Source organism: Botryllus schlosseri, chromosome 7 (assembly GCF_051294905.1).
Source record: "Botryllus schlosseri isolate E-star chromosome 7, Bs_hap1, whole genome shotgun sequence".
NCBI classification, from domain to species: domain Eukaryota; kingdom Metazoa; phylum Chordata; class Ascidiacea; order Stolidobranchia; family Styelidae; genus Botryllus; species Botryllus schlosseri.
This window is the reverse complement of record NC_137242.1, coordinates 8,846,702-8,868,091: the sequence shown is the minus strand read 5'-3', so window position 1 is coordinate 8,868,091 and position 21,390 is coordinate 8,846,702. Positions and strand designations below refer to the sequence as shown.

The following is a 21,390-nucleotide window of genomic DNA, read 5'->3' as shown; positions in this document are numbered from 1 at the left end:
ATCCACAATGAACTATTTGAAATGTATATTTATATGGTCAAGTCTCTTCTTATTAATTTTTTCCACTGTAAATGTCAGCACTGTGCGTGCAGGCGTACACCCACATGCGGTTAACGGTGTATTGAGGTCGCGTGGCTCCTTGTCGTCACCTGGTCCGCACCGTATATTCACTGTCGTGACATAATTAATGAATCTATCTATTACAGAATAACGAATCGCCACGGGATATCCGAGATGCATTTGATTGGCCGCTATCGCCTTTCTGCAACAGCAGTATGAACTCAGAGCCGGTAACGGGAAGGGAAGGCATGTGGTTAATGAGCAACGCTTACTACAACGAACAGCTTTTCGGGTACAAATACGACAACTTTGACCTTGGCAGCGGTTACAAATGGGAAGTCCTGCGGAGAGACTTCCGACGAAACGTTATCGACACAGACTTCTGGAATGACGATCATTTCGTGACCGAATTGGGCGATTTGACCAAAGCTAATTCCCATGAATTACCAAGACTGGATGGGTGTGCTGTGGAATATTCAAATCCGGGTTTCCACGTGGCTATAGACTGGAAGTAATCTTATCGCTTCGTTTTCCCTAATCCATGGCTTTTGAGCTGCGAGCCATAGAGCTTGCACGGTATGCAGTGATATCACAAATTTTGAATACATGAATTCAACGGCCCTCTCCACAGTTATAAATCAGCATAAATTGCCTTATGCATCTACTCCCTTTCATCGCAATGGCGTTGCTGTTTGTGGTATTCGTGGCGTTTTGCGATTAAATGTTCATTTACATGAGATTCTTCAATGCAATTTCGTATCTGCCGTAAGGTGGTGTTGTGGTCAGCATTTTCATCCCAGCGCTAACACAGCAGAGATGAGCATGGATTAGGATTAGGTTTTGAAAAAACAGGATTTGTGAAATTTTGTCGGATTTGGATTGGATTTGGATTAGACATTTTTTACAGAACGGATTAGGATTTGAATTGGATTCAACTATTTTCTGGGAGATTGAAATGTCGTGTGGCGAATGGCGACAAACTTTATTCAGATCAGTTATTAATGTAATTATGGTTACTAAGTTATCTTGAATCAAGTGAATCGTTGGTTGTGAAAGAAAATTTTCGAATCCCTCCATTGCATAAATTAGTATTTTTTCTGAATTTCCAGTTGGAATCGGATTAGGATTGGACATGGACTTGAATATGAAAAAGTTATGGATTTGGATTTGGATTAGGACATAGAAATTTCAAATCCGCTCATCTCTGTAACATAGTCAACTGGCAACAGACTGATGTCGCAGCTGACATGACATACACAACTCACTCTCATCGACTGCACCCAGAATACAAGTCTTGTGGAAAACTACAGCCACACACTGGTTATTAAACTTGGGTGAATTTTCGTTTGAATAATTTATTGCGGTTGTTGAATCTTGGTAATATTCATTGTACGGTTTCGGCCCAACACCATTCTTTAAATTATAATTTAGTGGGCCATAAGCTAAATTGGTTGAAAACCCCTGCCTTGTTAAAAAAAATCCCAGGGTGCCCTGATTAGGTTCACTCTGGCACTTTAATCGCCAGGGCAGCTCGCTCATCGTCTCAGACACGGAATTCCCAGGCGAGAGAGGTGTCGAAAGACTGCGTTATCGGTATTACTGAACGTTGTTCAGTGAACAAGCATCATTCACAGGCTTGTCAGTACACACCGGAACGGTTCATGTTTAGTCCGGTGGAGTGGAGTCGGCCTACTTTTTCGATCGTGGCGTATATTACGTTGTATGATAACTGCAGTGAAGAAACCTTGTATACAAACAGCAAAGTTGTATTTAAGCTCTCATACTCGATTCGAAATCGATGGACATGTTGGTCGGATATATAAATTTGGATCATCATGGCAGTAGGATGATTTTGTGAGATTACACTGCCGTTGATGATCGAGGCCCTTCGCAGTCTGATACAAACGCCAAGCGTTTAAACGCGGGAAAGGAACGTAGCCGCATGGTGGTCAGTTCTGCTTATTGTACAAAATGTTTCGCCCAGGTGGTCCTGCTTCGATCCCGCGTTGAAGGTTATTCTGGGCTCCTCTTCCCCCGTGTCGCTGTTCTTACAGCGACAAAAAAAAGCCCAGAAAAAGACCCCGATAAAAGAGCGCACTCACAGAGAATGGACAGAGCAAGAAAGAGCAGAGGCATCCGAGGTGGATGCCAGCAGTTTAAGAGACCACCACTGCAACCGTCACTGGTCGTTCGGCATCCTCCTATCCGTTCACTACAACGCATTGTACATTTTGTGTGTCTTGTTCAGATAAAAATACAATCTGACGATTATTGGACGAATTCGGACAAAACATCCTTGGTCGAAGCCACCATACTAATATTTCCGTGATCCGCCGTCTCTCGAGGCGAGGTATTCCTATCTCAAACCCGGGCTTTGGAGTGGACGTGTACGTTAAATTGCTCTAGCTCCGGACCTCATTGAGAGTACTGTTCCGGCCCCATCGAATAAATCGGCTACTGGACCAATAAGTAATCAGTAACCTATCATCGGTCGCGGCTATGAACATGCGACTGCTCTGCTGCCAAATCACCAACCGCGTGTTCAGCTCAAAAATGTGGCAACATAGGAAACGCTTCATATCATATCACAAAATGCTACTAGAATGCTTGCAATACCAACATATAGTTTGATGGCATTGATGGTTAACTGTTGGGAGATTTCTCAAATATGAAATCGGACTATACAGAGCAGCAGCTATAAATTGGAGGTAAATCGCGTAGAGCGCGAAACATTTTTTCAGTTGACCGCAGCTTCGCGCCTCCCTTCAGATGCTTTCAAGCCCCAGTTTGAGAACCACTGGTCTTGACACTGCTTCCCGAGCCTAAACCGCGTATATCCCTAACCTATACCCAGCACAGCCCGGGGTCATCCGAAAATACGCATCGCCCGTCACATAAACCACCAAACACCGTAATGTATATTGATAAATAGATTAGTATCGATTTCACCAACAGCGTTTTTGGTGAGCGGCAGACACAAAAATTCGAAAGAAGCCATCAGCGAGGAAGTGATAACGCATAAGGCAAAGAAAGCTCAGGCAAATCAGTGTACACGTAGAAGAAAGACTAACGAAATATTCTCCACCAAAGCGGGGAGATGGCAGCGCCGTAGACGCCTTGGACGCTCGCGTACAAGAAAAGACAGAGCGTTTAGTCTGTTTTCTCCGGCAACGCCAGGCAAATTTTCTGGACGAACACAGTGATGGAGCCTAGAAAGAAAACATTGCTCGGATGATTAATCGCAAAAAGAAATGGATTCACGCACTCATCCATGGGCTGCATTTCAAGGGACATCGGTAACTGCTAGGGCTGAGTACAGCGGGGAAAAACTATAGAAGTCATACATCTCGCTGATGACACATCTAATGGGTAATATAATTTCAGGAACCGCTTGAGCAAGTATTGCAAGTAATAAAATCCGACTGGAGTACTCAGAAAAAGTTAATTACTGAACACCTCTGGAAACGTGCCGAGAAGACGTGCTTATCGGGCGCAAAAATTCAGATGAAATAACTAAGCAACTCACGTTTACACCTGACGAACCACGCCGGGTGCTTGTCTCCGAACTTAACGAAAAGTAAGAAAACCGGAATGCCGGTAAGCGTGATCAGTGTCCCGATTACGCATTCCCAAAACGCGCTCACGAAAGACAGCACCAGGATGAAGACGCATATCAGACAGAACACGATTGGCAGCGCGATGTTCAACTGAAAATCGAAGGGAAATATTACGATGCCGCGTCACTCGCGTATCACGCGAACGTACGAACGCATCACCTTGATCGGTCTCTCCAAGTCTGGAAATTTAAACCTCCAGTACACTTGACCGGCGATGGCCACCCCGTACCAGACCCAGTTGGCGAAGCCCACGTAGTTGATCAGGGATTCGATGTCGCTCGTGACCAGCATCACCAGCGACAGCCCAGCCTGGAGGGAGAAAAAGGTGGGCGGCTGATCTTAAAACTTGCGATACTGGCGATACGTACGGTGCATAACAAAGCAGGTATCGGGGTGAAGTTCTTGAAATTGATGAGGGCCAGGCATTCGGGCATGTGCGATTCCCGAGCGCCGACGAAGAAACAGCTGTAACAAAGAGAACGCAGATTGTGGCTAGGAACGGAACAGTAAACATCGGGGATGAACAGCAATGAAGTTTTAATATTGACACATCGCGGACCGATATTCGGGCCAGATATCTGTCTCTCTCGGCATTGGTCAAGCGCGGCCTATATTTGGCGGAACAGCCGCCCAGCGAGGTCGTCAACACTAAAACTGCATGAAGCATGGGGGCTTCGAGTACTGTTCGATTGATTTGAGATCAAAATTGTTGAAGAATCTTAAAATCCGCGACCACAAAGCAGCGCAAAAGAGCAGAATCACCGCTCTCGCGAGTTTACCGTAAGTCTTTAAGTGCGTGCCGCTGAGACTTAGCGCAGATACCCCGACACAAAGAAATAATAGATGATGTCGTTCAGCGATGTTTAATCAAACAATTTACAAGGTGTGCAGACTGCCGAGTAAGGCAATATTTCAAAAGACATTCCAAATTCCGCTAAAAGCACCCAAGTCCTTTGTGTAATTATTTACCAGGATCGCCCCACGCATTTGTGCGTGCTGCGTGGCCTCGCGGCAGGTCATGAGCAATAAAAGGTGACGAAGTGAAGCGGAGAACAAAATATTTTCGAAATGAACTATTTCGAGTTCGGAATATTTCTCTCGACTTCAATTTTAGCCGCGGCAGCCAAAAAACGACACGCACAATAGATACCAGTGAATTCGACACTACATGTGAATTCGCCATTAGAAATTCAAAAACTATTACTATCACGAAAGCGATGCATCAATATTGTGTCAAAATATTTAAAAATTGAGGTATAGCCGAATATGAGCGTGAATTGTGATATACCGGGCTTCGTGAATTTGCCATCATAAATTCAATAACTATTATTCTGAAAGCGATGCATCAATATTGTATTTATAAATTCGAAAATGACTGTTTCGCATAGCCTGAGCGTAAATGGTGGCATACGACTCTAGGTGAATTCGCCACATGACACTTGGTATGTACATATTACTGTGTAAGGGTTAGGAAACAGGGATAGGTTGGTTTTAGGGGCTGGGTAGCTTGGGATTGCGAATTCGGAGCCGGCGAGTGCCGAATTCAACATGTCAAATTCACTGGTGACGCAAGGGAACGACAGTAAAACCCAAAAACCCTAAAAACCCAAACGCAGCGTATTGGAACGAGACAAAGCCTCTGTGGACGGGAATCCAGACGCCTCGTAAAACCGTACATCACACGGTAACATGCAAATGCTACACATCAGTTTTAACGATCTACGTTCAGGATATGAGTAACCGAGCGATGTATTCACAGTACCGAGCTATTCGAAAGTGACCATTGCGACCGACGCCTGTTTCGTCAGTACATAGCGAAAGAGCACCCATCGGACTATATTCGGCGGACTTCGTAGCGTTTGATCATTCCGTTTTGAAGTTTGATTGCGCAACTACGCCGTGTAATTATTACTTGGAAACTTTTATTTTACCGCTACCTCGGCGGTTGAACACCGCAAGATAAGGGTTTGCCCGAAAGCCACTCCCTTTTTATTGCTTGTTGATGGTATGCCTTATCTTGTTACTTTTTAACCCAGTTTCTCCGATTTTGCATCGTTTTGATTATATCGCAGGCCAGGACGGGTGTTCGATTGATTGACTATGCTAACTCTCTTTGCTATCCCATCCTATGCTATCACGGTGACGAAATTTCACATTTATTGTCATTCGCTACTACCACATAAGTCCAATTTTACAGTTCCTTCTGTTACGGAAAGTGATTGAAAGTAGACAGTACTGCTAACCGGTTGAATTCAAACGCTATACCTAAAATACTATCCAGTCAACCTGGATTACCAAGCTGAGATAACGATGAGAATACATCCGTCAATGATACACAATCACATGCCTATCCTACATCAAATACCCAGAAGCGAGAGGTCGCAAAGATGACGGGGACACACGATGCGTCTACCTTAACCTGTGGATAGATACGCAAACCCGTCGTCATGCTTGCTTGCCCAGAGAAAATTACTACTAAGCAATCTGAACGCAACATAATTGCTAATCCCATAGGTGACGACCCGAGCGCTCAAATCAAGTAAAGTTGATCTCATTTGAAAGCTACTGTCGCGACGATTCTTAAAATCTACATTAAAATTTCATCGAGGCAATGGAACCACGCTGAAATAGCCTTCAAAGTCTGAAAATCGGCATTGTTCTAAATAATCACAGCAACGCAGCATAATGAACACAACAACGGCCCTTGCGTGCATGCGATTGTTCAGAACAATGCCGATTTTCAGACTTTGAGGTTTATTTCGTGAGGGTTCCGTTGCCCTGATCACATTCTAGTTAATATTTTCGAAATGAGTGCGACAGTAGCTTTCAAATAAGACCAACTTTATTTAATTTGAGCGCTCGGGTTGTCACCTATGGGATTAGCAAATATGTCGTGTTCATATTGCTAAGCAGTGATTTACTCTGGGCAAGCAAGCGTGACGACGGGTGTTGCGTTTCTATCCGTAGGTTAGTTATCTATGGCGTTTCCGATGCATAGCAATCTCGCGTCGAACCCGAAACCCAACATGAGTCTAAAAGTCGGCCTACTTACACAGCAGGCTCCAACGCCGGAAGCAATACAGTATCGTGAATAAACGCTTACCGTGACGAAACCAATAGCGATCCATTCACGCCTCCAAACGTAGACATGGCTACGGATATCGGAATAATCCAAGCCATGACGCCCAGCAAATTATTCCCCAGCGTCTACGAAAAGAGAAAATGGATATTACACTTTATCGCTTAGGTGTTAATTATCGACAAGAATTCAACAAGTTCGATACAATATTCCGTACCTACAAGCTTAGGGCCCTCAATTGGTTACATCACAGCATGCATAACACGTTGTACAAAGATACACAAATTAGCGGCAATAAAATTTCTATAAAGTCTAATCAACACACGGCATTGTCATAAACTGCAATGCAATAGGCTAGGTCGGAAAAATACCCAATTACATTTTTTGTACAACAAGCATTATATTCTTTGCGGTTGCATAAAAGGTACATATTGGAATTTTCAACGTCTCCCATACTTTATGACGTCATCACCAATAGTCGATTTGTATCTTAAAACTTGATTCTGAATCTAATCACACCATGTACTAGATTGGCCATCCCTAGTGTTAAGAGCGAAAACGGATCTTACCACAGCGACGGCGTCGGAATTGAGTAAATCGGTCGGAGACATGGCCGAAAAGTAAGCAATGTTGGCCAGGATGTAAATTATGGTCACGAGCGGCATAGATATCAGTATTGCACGCGGTAGATTCCTGGAATAGGAAAGCGTTTATGATCCCACACGCGCACAGCAAGCGGTCGAGCTTCATAGCTTCGCAGAAGTAGATCATTCCATGCTTGCGATCAATGGCAATCACTTTAATCCAATAGAAAACCCTCTCGACAAGGAAAGGTCATTAGTGCGCGAGTGGGGCTGGTTTAGGCCGTATTGTGAGCGAGTTCGTATCGATCGCACAGGCGTAGTTCATTAACGATTGTTTAACCCTATAAATGTAGGACTAGCGGGGCAAGAAGTCAAATCACGAGTCCATGATGACGTCTTAATCAAATTATGTTACGACAAAAGGAGCGTCCCTGAACTACCGTAGCTGGTTATTTAACTGGATTCAACGCCTACGGATATTACGTTTTCGGTGTAATATTACGCTGAAATGTTCTGGACTGACTATCACGTCAGTAATTTCCGATGTCTTCTGATGATTTTACAAGTGATACGGGAATATATCTAGACTTCAACGCCAGTCTCATCGACGGTTGCACGGCCGATTGCTACAGCATCGATAACTCATCGTTGCGGACAAATATCACATTTTAGCTATAGGCGGTCCAATGGTAGTAGACAGTCCACATATCAGGGCCTCGGCGTTCATGACCAGGCACGTTCCATTAAATCTAACAGGCTGTGATTTACCTCTATTGCGGTAAACGCATCAATAAGGCACTCGTGCTTCGGGCCTGTGGATCAAGTACATACGCAACACGACAGAATCCCACGAGAGCAATGATAGATGAACCCCGCGGGCATACGTGCAACAGTTACGGGCATTTAGTCAAACTTTCAAGGGCGGCGTAAATATTGGGTAGTATTGTCTTATTCAACCGATGGCATTTGCAATTTTACAACTCGATATTAGGGCTGGGCAAAATCGAGTACCTGGGTGATTCGATTCTGAATCACGTAATATGCTTCGAGTCGAGTCGAGTAATCGAGTATCACTCATTATGACGTCACAACAGGATGTACTATGTCGAAGTCCGAATATGAACCTTTTATGCCACCTCAAAGAACGTAATGCCTGTTATCCATCACATTAAAGATACTTTGGTATTTTTTCGACCATACCGATTTCATTGCACTTCTTAACAATTTTGTTGGATGATGATGACTTCGGAAATGTGTTATTTCCAGTAACGTTCGTAGCTTTAAACTGTGCCTGGTATGCTCAAACACGGCCAATCAAGGTTTCACGGCTTCCTCAGTGGAAAATAGTATCAAAACTATAATTCTCGTCAGTAAATTAACTTACAGTTGGGAGGACCGTATAATTTCAGTACTCGAAAAAATCGTATTTTACTACTCGACTCGAATCATTAAAATTACTACTCGATTCAGATTCGAGTACTCGAATCATTTTGCCCAGCCCTACTCGATATACAGGTTAGTATTCGTGACACAGTTTAGAATCGACCGTTAACCCATAAATTGTAGGCAGACTAAGGAATTGCCTAAGGCAAGATTTGAAGGACACGCACCGAAACAACAACAGTGTCGATAACTGATTTCACGCAAGTTCCTTACTGGTAATGCGTGAATCAGGCGGCGAGTATTGACCACCTTATGCCAGCATGGTATGGCAACAGCCGTAGCAGCGCCGTAGTTTCATCGAAATAACGGTCAATTGCGGTCGGACTATTTCCGTCGGGACAGCACACTGTGTTTAAAGACTTCTAAACAGCGGGCAGCCAGATTTAAATCAAGCCGTAATGCCCCTAATCACGTAGTGCAAGCTCATTAATAGTAATTGCCCTGCGATTGAGCTTTCCCATGATTATCTCGCGCTGCATTGATTGCCAATCTCGCGCATATGCGCAAATTATGACTAATCAATGAATCGATGGCATGCCCATTCCACTAAAACCAGATATCGAATTTAGAAACAAAGTGTGAATAAGCATAATATGCCATAGGTATCGGGTAAATAAGGTTGAAAAAGAATAAATGAAGAAAGGCGACCAATGCAATGATCATCCGATTGTCAGTTTTTACTGCAGCAAAAACACAGACCTGTAAGGGTTGATCATTTCTTCCGTAATGAAGTTCAAGTAGTTCCTGTCAACAAGAAATAGTCGTGGGTTATGTAACATTGGCAAGGCGATTTGATTGAAGCGTGACAACAGCGAAAAATACACAACAATTCAGGTTGACACAGACGCTTACTGAGCAGAAAATCATATCGTCTCTGCCTGCCGTATCAAAGAGGTTTTGCTTCCAGGACCACATCCATTGCAGCAGAATTCAACTCTCTGCGAGAATATTCGTGTCAAGAGGTAACGGCGCGGTAACGGGCATATATGAATAGAGATTACTTTTCAGAAGAGCAGGAAATACAGCACTGCGAGGTTTTGCGTTACGGTATTAGCACAGAATTGGACCCCAGTAAACAAACTTGAACAAAGAACATGTTTCTAAGTAGATTACGTAGCCCGTGGTTAAATCTGAGTTACTTTGCGAATGACACGGTCAAAAACAATTGGGCTAGGTTATATTCCTTTCCAGTGTATATACTTTCGGTCCGCTTTGGGTCACGGACATTCATTGACCATTGTGTATTCGACATGAGCCGGCCACTATATTGGAATCACAAGCCGCCAGGGCGATTTCATACATGCACTCGTACTATACTTGAACGCTGCAAGGAATGATAGTTTTTGACGGCCCAACACTAAAATTACACATCAGTGTGTCAAGTAATGGATATCGCTTCGGCGTTAATTGGCAAATGGACATCCGACACGGTCGCGGCCTGTCGTTGATATCTTATTGACAAACGGAAACGACCCAATGAAACACACGGCCGGCTTTTGTGCCGTATATGGTACCTCGTAAGGCTCGCATGCATTCGGAGCATGCTCGGGATCACTGCTCAGGTGCTCAGGCGGCGATAAGAGCAATTCAACTCGACTGTATTTCATAATCGATATGAACAGAAGCGTTTGTAGTGTTGTGTTTAGCACTTGACGATAGCTGACGCTACGCGATACAGCCTTAATCCGCGACGAAGCCACTATAGACACCGCGTTTTCCCAACCGATTCTACCGGATCAAAACCCGAACAAAAAGCATATTCCCAGGACTGTCCATAAAACCCGTGACGCAATCCGTCGGTTTATAAAACCTATCACAAAGGGGACGAGTCGTTTGCGTATCGAAAGATTACCCCGCACGAATGAATATGCCTACACAATGAGGCACGTATGGATTACACTGCATAAAATATGCATAAACAAATGAATTACAAACGACTGCAACAAGGATTGGCATTTCCTGTCTTAGCAATCCGGTATGCATATCCGCGCTATGCCAGACAGTCTCACGACACATGTTAACACCACGAGAGAAGACCATGTTGCATATTGCTTATACATTGCTTCGCGGAAGAGCGACTGTACGATTTCAACCCAAGAAAGGCCGATTAATTGCAAGATATACGCAACTGAATTCAAAATCTTCAGAATTGGTCATTGCTTACATACAAAAACGCGTTGAATAATGACACCTCTTTACGAAATCAGGGAGCGTACGCATGATCAACAGCCAATACGGCAGCATTTGGTGGAGAGCCCACCCTAAACCCAATCCGACCAAGCATGGTGGAAAAGTGGATCACGCGCTGTCACCCGCTTTGATCACGTGATGTACGCGTGCCCTCACATCTGTATATCATAACTTACTCTCGCATTGAGTGAGACATTCGTTTTCAAAAATATTACTACGTTCACATTCAGTGAAATATTCGTTTCAGAATTTATTAATACAATATTTTTGCATCGCTTCCATAATAATGGTTTCTAATTTTTAATGCCGAATTCACTGGAAATCGTACAGTAAGTACACATTATCGTTAGTATACCATACATAGGATGTGACCGATTCTACAACTCTATGAAATACGCTTCTTTAAAATTCGGGTTGAATCTGTGTCTGAATATTTCGCGAAGGGAAGGCATAGATTTGCCAGGGACTGAGCACAGGTTTGGAATTGAATCAGGGAAAAAATGGACTTTGAGATTTTCCTGGAATTTGGACCGGATAAGAATTGACGAATTTTGAGAAGATGGTGTTGGATCTGGATACGAGAGTTATAATTTTCAATTTTTGTGTTGCTTCCGTGTACATTCGAGTTACGACCGGGTTTAGAAGTGATATGACTAAATGTTCCGCAACTACATTTTAAGATGTTATTCTCGATCATATCGGATGGATTGAATATTTTTATGGCACGTAACGGCTGTGAGTTGGTATCGCTACACCAAATGTAAATAAATGCACACTCGCTACGCTACAGAGGTAAATCTTCATTCTTGTATAGTCGGTACAACGCAAGGCCAAGCTTACCATCCGGCGTACGCGAAAAATCCTTGGTAAGCCGCAATCGCGATTTTATCGGCACTCACAGGTTCGCCCACAGGCTCCATCACCACCGCCGGGTCCAAGTATTTGGCCTCGCCTAAATTGAAAAGTCACGTGATAGCCAAGTACACCCATTCAGACTTGGCCAAATAGATAATTCTGGTCGAATTACAATAGCAAGAGCCAAATGCCGGTAATTCTAATCTAATTTTGAAAGTTTAATATGTTCCAACTTCAATTATAATCCAATTTTTGTTCTGCGATATACCTTAACCTTACCTTTGAATATTTGCACGAACCCGCAAATAATAATAAGAATCAGCGCTCCGAGTTTGGCAAACGTGAAAATGTCCTGCACGAGAGTGGCCCACCGCACGCTCTTGCAGTTCACCCAGGTGAGGATACCTGTATTTTCGCGAGGATGTCAACACGTGGCGGCGGAATCGGCGGAAAAGTCAACCTTACAAATGCATACGGCCGCCAGCAATCGCACAGCGGAATCGGGGGCGTCGCAGGTTTCAAAAAACGGGAACACCGCGTACTTCGAAAAGGTAAGTGCGATCACGGCCTGGTTGGTGGGGTAGATGATGAGCACGGCAATCCATAGCCTGAACACGAAGGTAAACGATTATATACTTGAATTAGGGATGGTGTGAACGCGAGTTTCACGTTCGCGTTTTGTGTGTGAACCTTAGACAGTTAGAGGTTTACGTTCAAAAACGAACCTTGGTAGGTTCTGCACTGTGAACCTTTTTCAGATATTACAATTTTCACTTAATTGTAACATCTTTGGTGGAAATTTACTGCATTTCAACTGCTGGCAGCATGAAAAAATCAACACTAAACGAGCATGCACCTTGACAATCTCGAAAATTTTACTTGCTATGTTTCAAAAGTTTGCTCGAAATATCCACCTTTCCGATTGTGAATATATAGTGACTCTCTGCTGTGAGCATGACCCGTAACCGTAATAACGCAACAATAAGAGCGAAATACACTAGATGTAGTAAGTGAATGATGCTTATTCAACCAATCAATAGAATTGACTTCGTTTTCTGATGTAAAAATCTAGCAGGTGTAGGGGTCAATCTTGACTACATATGTTTATTGTATCTTAAAAACAAAATCTGTGCGATTGGGGTGTTGGCTATTGCAGTATAACTTGTTTATGGGGTAATATCGGTAGCAAGTATAGAAACGCGATTTACACTCTTCTCAATATCAACATCGCAATACTCAGACGCTGAATACATTATCCGGTGAGACCTAGACCGTTAAGGCGTAAGCTTATATTCCCTTGCAAGTCCTCGTTGAAATTGTTGGCAAAGCGAAGGAAGATATGGATTTTATGGGATTATTATATCATTTGATTGCCCCAATTGATACATTTAGCGACGATTAAAAGGTCAAGATGTACTTCGGCATTGTGGCATTATGTGGCCAGAGTCGTCGCAAGGTATTGTGTACATTAATATAGGCTATCACTTCACTGAAATGTAGGGTTGGAATTAGCAATATGACATCACGTGACGTCATGAGTTTCACGTTCGCGTTCACACGAACCTGAAACTTTCAGAGGTTCACACCATCCCTTAACTCGAATATCACTCACAACAGTATTGATGAGGTTGGCAAGTTCAAATACGTACCGATAATGCGGCCATAAATAAAACAATGTCAGTTCTGCATCGCAGTAAAGATAATTTCATATTTTTAGACCATGCCTATTTCATTGCACCTTTTGATAGTAATTTACACTAACGCGATATTATCTTCGTACTATATATTTTAGATGTGACACGATAATTCGAAGTTCCAGGACTTCCACGGCCTATCATTTCTATAATCGGAAAAAATCGTCGACTAGGATATCAGCGACATCGTCTCGGTTAAAACGTCACGGTCAGCCGCCAGCCTCCCAAGATTATGTCGCCACATGATCAAACGTTGTCTTGCAAAAAGCCTAGAACGACAACACTAACTGTCGACATGTCCCAAATCGTTATAATATCGGCCTGGTGTAAAATGACCATGTTGTATAAACACCATGAATTCTTAAACAACAAAATGACACAAGTTTGATATCGATATTTTCCTGGAATGTGAGCAAGATGTGCACATAATAATTTACATCAGTCTGTTACCTCGTGTGCGATTCATGAACTGTTCCAGTGCCTCAACTTGAAGTACATTAACAGTGCAAATCACGACAGAGCGCTTTCGGTAACCGGGAATTTTCCCAAGAAAAAGCACATTACCTCAAAAACGCGAGGAGAGATCCGAATATCTTCAATATGTAGGCGTAGTCTCCGCCAGACTCTAAAATAGTGGTACCGAGCTCGGCGTAGCACAGGGCCCCGATCGTGGACAGAATTCCGCACACTGTCCACACGATCAGGGCCATGCCCACGGACCCGGTGCTCTTCAGCACGCCCTTGGGCGAGACGAAAATACCAGATCCAATGATATTTCCTGTGAAAAAGGACATACTTTTATATTTGTGAAAAGAATAACACCCTACCCGCGTATTACAAAAGCTTAGAACGAAAGTGGGCCGTGCTACAAGTCAATTGATGAGGGATCATGATAAAGTGAGTAGGCCTGGTGTAAAATGACCAATGCAGTCGTACCACCATGAATACCAAAATAACAGCAATCGTACCGGTCTCGTGAGTGACAGAGACAGCGATGACATGGTCCAAGACACGCGACTGCTCACCATTTTGAATTCACCCGCTAATTTTTGAGGAATGTACCGGTTATTGCAATGAATGTAAGGTGTAGGTACCACACGAATTCAATTCTGGAGTTGGACTATCCTCTACCTCACACGGATGCGATATTTCATGTCCGCGAAAAAAAACATTTTAGCACGTCTTATAACATTTGGCCTCGTTAGACACGCGAGAAATACCGTTTCAGCGATACCGAGCACGCTAATATTACCAGCGGCAAAATAATACCCGGGGAATCCCAAGACCTCACGCGCTTGTTGTAAGAGAACTCGCGGGAATACACCACCGGGACAGGGCATAGGAAACCGGCAGGCAACGGCGAACGTTGAAACATCTGTCGAATTCGGATATCGGTAGCAATAAGCGTATCGCGGTCACGAACCAAGCAATCCCTTTGATTTAAAACTTCGCTGCCTCCGGCCAACACAATGGAGGTTAATTACGGTGAGAAGACGCACGGTGTACTATCAATACTGAAAATCTAAATTACAGTCGAAACTTCAATGTCACCGTGTAAACTTATCATAATTTGCGAATTTCGGATAATACAGCGCGTTGCAATCCGTTAATGTTTGATTCCTCTATGGCATCACAGGCGCCTAAGCATTATGCGCCACTTCGTATATTCGCTCACTTTGCGAGGTCACGAGGTCAAGTGTTCGTCACGTGACAGTCATCGGATTTCCACGTAGCGTGGGCCAGCCATAATGAGAATACGCTGCGAGCAACTGTCACAAACATTTGTGTTGTAAAACGCGCCAACCTTGGGTCGCAAAGTTTGCCATGTCGTACCAGTGTGATCATATATGCTGCCGTCCGCCGATTTCATTAGCCTAGCGATTTCGGTCATCGTTTATGCAGTAACAGTGTAACTAACGCATGAAAGCCAGCATAACAGTTTCTGGATGAAACCTAAGCGCGTGTGACATTAAACGACACCGAATTTCCTAATTTCTTCACCAACCTCAATCGATAAACGAAACGAGACCACCGCGTGTACTGCACTTTATAGTTTACTAGAGACGTCAGTCAGTAAGAACAAATGGAATGAATACGACCAGCTGGGTGACATTGACAATCCGAAATTTGTCACGGATCATTTGAAAACAGCATATTGCGCAGACGCAGCAGGGACTGCGATACATTATTTCGTGATTCACGCACGAAACGCGAAACAGCTGGAATTTCTTATCGCAAAACTTGGACTTTGAGCGGTGATGGCAGTGTACGGCTACTTGTCGCATATACATTGAATCAAACAAAGTATGCAGGTCACTCCAAAATTTTCAAGTCGAAACTATAAGCGGCTCTTCGTCGGGAGAGCAACAAATACCACCATTTCCATATCATCAACGGGGAACTTATGATGCGCACTCCCTCGATTGAAAAGTAGTGATATCTGGGATTATCCTTCTTAATTCCTTGAAGTAGACAGCAAACGATGTATCAAAGCTAGGGTAGCGTCAATATTACTGATTACTCGATCGTTTCATGTCGCCTGGGGGCATCTCCACGGGCACTGCATCAAGCAGATGCACTTGCTAGCGGTGTTGAATATCTCGTTAGATCCACATCACGTTAGGTATAGCGTAACGGTGGGAAAGCGACGATTATTCTTTGTCCGGGTTGAAAAACAACAAATACGTTGGGACATTGTTCAGAAAATGCTCTCGCTACTTAGCAATGGCTACCAATTCGCTAGAGTCGAATGAACGCATACTATCAAGAAGATCTACTCCACTAGATCTTTGGTCGAGACGATGACAAGAAAGTCATTACTGCCTAACAATCACTGAGGTTGTATTGTCGCAGCATCGCGAGACGGGGTGAACGACCCTTGAGTATTACATCGTGAATACTGTGTATTCACGAGGTCACGGTGGTAACTTGAATGGCTAGAAGAGCCCTGAAGGCGAGTGGAATGTAATACAATGCACGTCACTCACCGACAATTATGCCAACTCCATTCATCACAGTTATGGTCCTTTTAAGCCTGATGCCATCCTATGCGATAGAACATATCATTGAAACTTGACGTAACACGGATGATTAGAACTAATCAAACTCTTACATCACTGCTGTTATCTAGTGCGTCAACCTTGCTCGGCCTTTTCGGGGTATCTTCCACTAGTCCGTCACCAGCAGCGTTTCGGCTGCTCTCTGCCATTAGGACAGTTCGCTCCCGAACCGAACAATTTCGACTAACTGTGACACGCAGACCCACAGAACGTGACGCGACTGTTCGCTACCGTATAGCTGCAACAGAAATCCTTTTATGATCCAGCTAGCGATCGAATAGCGGTCAGCAAACCCGAGGGAATAAGTTGATTTCACCTAGACTGTGTTCGCATATTTCGAAAAATGCTTCATAATAACAAGGTTCTATTCATCTGATAGATCAGTACCGCAGCAATTTGGAATAGATCAACCATGACCTTAGCGTAGAATGAGAGACTCGAGTTGACGCCTGACACAACACTGAGCGTTGGAACATTCTTTTGATGCTAGCGTTAGAACTACAAGGATTGCAAAATATAGACGATCAGCCTTGCCTAATATAATATTCCACGTATTCAAGTCGTTAGCCTGCGTCTATTGACCAACTCACATTAGCTATTCCTCTTTCACAACATACCATGGAAGTGCTAAAACGCATGCGTCGTTACTGGCGAGACTTCACGTACCATTTAACGTAGCTGCGACAAATATCTTGTGTCGTACCCTTACTAACCAGGCTATGAAACTCGATCCGCTGTGAAGATCCTGGCCTGATAATGATACATGTCGAAAGATTGCGTCAGGCGAATCAACATACTGACATACTGACTACTCTATACGAACGAATGTAAAGCAGTCGCTGGATAGCAAGCTGAATGCGGGTGGCAGGCCGAGATCGTAATGTGATGATAATGAGGCTCTCGTAGCGTGTTTACGTCACTTATTACGTGTCAATGACAACGCGCAACAACACAAGTGAACTCATTCATAAAAAATTCAAGCAAAAAGGAATGGCGAAAATGTCTTGTTAAATTCTGGTCGGAATCCGTATACAACTATCCAATCCATACATGCGTTGTAATAAGACGGCACGACGACTAGGCGAAACTTACCGTTGCTTATGCCACTGTGAGCTGTTTCTAACCGAAGCCTCGACAAATGAAATGTCGAGTTGAGCTAGATAACAAGGCATGTGTAGCATTCCGATGGGACAGCTATAAATGTACTAACAGCTCTGATGACAATACTATGGTGCATTTAAGTTAGTTGCCGAAAGTCCGAAATGGCGCGAAAAGATGTTAGAGGCCTTCCAATATATCGAATCGGCACCACATATATTATACCTTGAGTGCATGTACCATCGTAACTGTGACTCCTTAGTGTGGGTATGAGACATTTCAGCACGCGATACAACGAAAAACCCCAGTTGAGCATGAGTCATTTGAGCACATGGCCTTCTGAACTCCAACCATAACCCTGAGGTGATCATGCAGTAACGAAGTACTACTTTTGCGAAGTATTCAAGTAGATTTTGCCTACTTGATTCTAGCGATTATGGTTTTAGACTACTTCTACTTCACAGTTCTCAGATTTTGGACAAAACTTGGCCTATAATACTTTTTACCTTTCTTGGGAATTGCTACACTTCTACTTGTATTTTAGTAAAAATTAGCGACCATATTAGTGCCAAACTGCCCAATGTTCTCAAAAGCAGAATATACTACGTTATTATACGAAGCTTCTGTCGTTTTCTCCCTTCGAAGTTGCGCGGGACTGGTTTACGATCATGTAGTATCTAGGTCACCAGGATTACATTTGCCAGATGCTGCTGACGGAGAAGATAGGCTGTGCGCCAGTACGCATTGATCTAGCGCGAAATTACACCGACAATATTTACTGCTCGCAAGTCGCAACTCGCAACAACGCCGATGCAGAGTCACGCAGCACGTTCCAGGTTTTCGAAGATCTTTGGCGTCATCTACCGGCACCACTGTAACTTGTCTATGATGGGTGGTCTCGTAAACTCCAAACTCCAAACTTGATTAACCAAAGAACTCACAAATTTATTGCTCTTCAGTAAATAATTCCAACAATGTAAAATTACCATCGCCATCACTTTATTTGGCTTAAAATATCAGCATCAGCGGCAAGCTTTGCAACTATGTTAAGAAACTCTACGAAGTCCACGGAGTCACTGTTATCTTCATCGAATTTGTCGAAGAGATCATCAACTGAGGCATCTTTACTGCGCTAAAAATCAATATATATGCGTTCATAAGGGCACAAATTTCAATGAAGTTTGGTAGACGTTATCTTATTACCAGTGAGTTGTTTTCACGGAGAGATTAAATCTAAGCTACCTCCAAATATCCCTTGAATTGTTCCTCCAGTAGCTTTTTCATTTCGCTCCTTTCCAACCTATTCGCGCAGCCACCGTTTCCAGAGTTAGCGTATCTAGATTTGAGGATCTTATTAGTGAAGCGACGATTCATACATGCACCTGTTAGTCTGTCACTCGTTAGCATATTTGTCTTACCTTTGAAAGGTTTTCAATATCATATTAAAACCTGTTTGGAAATCATTATCCGACCGTGACATTCTGTGGATCTGGTTTTGATAGGCTGTTTAAACTATAAACTGTATGAATGAAACGAATGGAATTGTCTGGAATCCAATCAGTAGATTTCCGCACCCATGCTTAGAGGCTGCTTTATACATAGTTGAACAATGGAAAACGAAGCAATGCTTTGGCAGACATGATGGAGGCCTGCACTATCTCACCGATGGATTGGTCGTATGTTGGTCAATCAAACAACCCGAATGAGTTGATGAATCCGACAATACAATTATACATTCTTACAGTTTATATCAACGACCGTGAAGTACGTCCATACAGATATAGCTCCTCTGACCAACCAGACTGCCTTTTTGTACCGTACTCGGATGATTACATCACAATTTTTCTCGGGTAATCCAACCTGCACAGGCTTAAAACAACGAGAAGTGACTTTTATTCAAGCGGCGACAAGCCCTTCAAATATATAGGTACACTGATCTCTCTGCGAAGCCGATTAATTTGCAGATATTGTCATTAGGCCAAACGCAATCGACAATAAAATGTTGAATCAATCGCCTCCATTCTGTCAATGATATATTTATGACGTACTGTATCAAACATGCCCATTTCGACTGTCATAACGGATATGCAACATACGACACACAAAGGGACAGGTTCCCTTAATGATATATGATTAAAACATGGAGAGATCAATGTGGAATAGGACAGTATTCACTCCAGCGAATTTACTGAAAAGTTTGAAGTATATTTTTAGAAGTTAAACGCGAGATGGCGCTGGATGGATGACATATATGCTCCTATCAATATATGTTCCAGGCGGCGAAATTAGTGGTGGTTAAAAACAACAGTGTCAACACCCAACCACTCATTCCCCGGCGACGTTTCGAGCTTAATTTACAGTCCAGCAATTTCTAGTCCACCTTACTTCTTTTTTGTTTTTGTTTAGTATGCATGCTGTGCCGACATCTTCTATGGTCAATTAGTCATTTGGATTCCTGGACGGACTGTCTATAGCACGGCCCACTCCCGTTCCAGGTAGTTCTAAGAAGCGGATCGGATGGCTATGAGAAGTACAACAGCTCTACTTCCTATCTATACCGAAGTGCATGATTTGCAGGACACTTTTTCAATTTTCAGACTTGCAAAACCGGGGAAGAATTCTCAAAAAACGGTAAATTTTACGGACTTTGTGGTCGGTTGCCTATAAAAAAGGTCAACTTTCCGCCAAGCTCCAGAAATACCCGCCGGAGCGTCACTTCGGTGCTGATTTACGGCATATCAGTCGCATTTTGCTGTAAATATGACCTAAATTCTCGAAAAAGAGGACAAAATCTCAAAAAAGAGGACAAAAGGGCGTCCTCCGAGGACACTTTCAAAAAAGTAAAAAAGAGGACAAATCCTCTTAAAAGAGGACGTATGGTAACCCTATCCAACACGAGCCTCTGAGAAACATATATTTCGGATATATTTATGGAAAATCATTACATTCGATATTCCGCCTTAGTTCTATGGTCATGGTCAACGCGTGAATCACCAACGAGATCATAGTCACGATAGCATAAGGACATACGCTCAACGCCTCGATATCTAGATGATATCGCTCTATCAACCAAGATTACGAGTATTCTGGATCAAGTCAATGTGTATCCTTTTAAAATAAGATGATTTGCCCCTTAATAATACTATTAACTTGATTATAAGCATTTACATATATATATATCTTACCTAACATTTTCACTATCATTTCCAAAACTCACAAGGCAGGTCCGAATTAGGACACATCCACCATCGCAAACCTACCCGCGCCTAACTGAATGCGGTGACTGCGAAAGGTGTTATAGTGACTTTATATATGCTAAACCGCATAGTAACTAATCCGTTGCCTTATAATATGTAACGATCCGCGAAATTCACTCTTTTAGCAAGCTTTTAGTAACTAAGTTACCAATATACCGGTTTCACGTCCAGTACGAATTTGTCTGAAAACGCGTCAGAGCTTTCAGGTGTGAGTTGCTATAGAAATCGATATGCGTTGTACGCCTCAGCACAGAGTTGTCTGAAATACTGTACAATCAATACAGTCACTTTTCCACTAAGTCTACGGAAAAGTGAGATTTGGCTGGTAATTTTTCCGATTCATCTGTATCTTTCTCACTGTTATGAATTTGAAGCAAGTCAAAACCGCCGTAATCTTGTCAAATCCGTGTAGCGTTGTAGTCTGATGCAGTGGCTGCCAACCTTTTCTGGTGTT

General features: G+C 43.1%; 3 protein-coding genes across 7 annotated transcripts in view; 1 reads left to right on the top strand and 2 right to left on the bottom strand.

Moving 5' to 3' along the window:
* Positions 1-829, top strand: part of LOC145443381 (hemocyanin type 2 unit e-like) — an 18,210-nt gene extending 17,381 nt beyond the window's left edge. For both annotated transcript variants that reach the window (XM_080321355.1, XM_080321354.1), the window contains one exon: positions 207-829. In XM_080321355.1, coding sequence (XP_080177481.1) covers positions 207-575 — 369 coding nt within the window. In that variant the 3' untranslated portion in view covers positions 576-829. The remainder of the gene's footprint in view (positions 1-206) is intronic.
* Positions 830-2,950: 2,121 nt separating this feature from the next.
* On the bottom strand, positions 2,951-17,834 carry LOC145442592 (large neutral amino acids transporter small subunit 2-like). 4 transcript variants are annotated; one of them, XM_080320546.1, is made up of 14 exons: positions 17,674-17,834; positions 16,635-16,819; positions 16,510-16,567; positions 14,087-14,300; positions 12,294-12,436; positions 12,108-12,233; positions 11,814-11,925; positions 9,483-9,527; positions 7,326-7,449; positions 6,781-6,884; positions 4,046-4,142; positions 3,837-3,986; positions 3,587-3,767; positions 2,951-3,269 (listed from the first exon to the last, which is right to left on the bottom strand). In XM_080320546.1, exons 2-14 carry the CDS (start codon positions 16,728-16,730, stop codon positions 3,211-3,213), a joined length of 1,509 nt encoding a protein of 502 aa, XP_080176672.1. In that variant the 5' UTR covers positions 16,731-16,819; positions 17,674-17,834; the 3' UTR covers positions 2,951-3,210. The 4 variants fall into 4 exon arrangements, with proteins under 4 accessions (XP_080176672.1, XP_080176671.1, XP_080176670.1 ...); XM_080320545.1 differs by lacking the exon at positions 17,674-17,834 and adding an exon at positions 17,295-17,430; XM_080320544.1 differs by lacking the exon at positions 17,674-17,834 and adding an exon at positions 17,172-17,299.
* A 769-nt stretch (positions 17,835-18,603) lies between these two features.
* LOC145442593 (uncharacterized) lies at positions 18,604-20,247 on the bottom strand. Its single transcript, XM_080320548.1, has 3 exons — positions 19,098-20,247; positions 18,922-19,015; positions 18,604-18,811 (listed from the first exon to the last, which is right to left on the bottom strand). Exons 1-3 carry the CDS (start codon positions 19,157-19,159, stop codon positions 18,674-18,676), a joined length of 294 nt encoding a protein of 97 aa, XP_080176674.1. The 5' UTR covers positions 19,160-20,247; the 3' UTR covers positions 18,604-18,673.
* Positions 20,248-21,390: the final 1,143 nt, after the last annotated feature.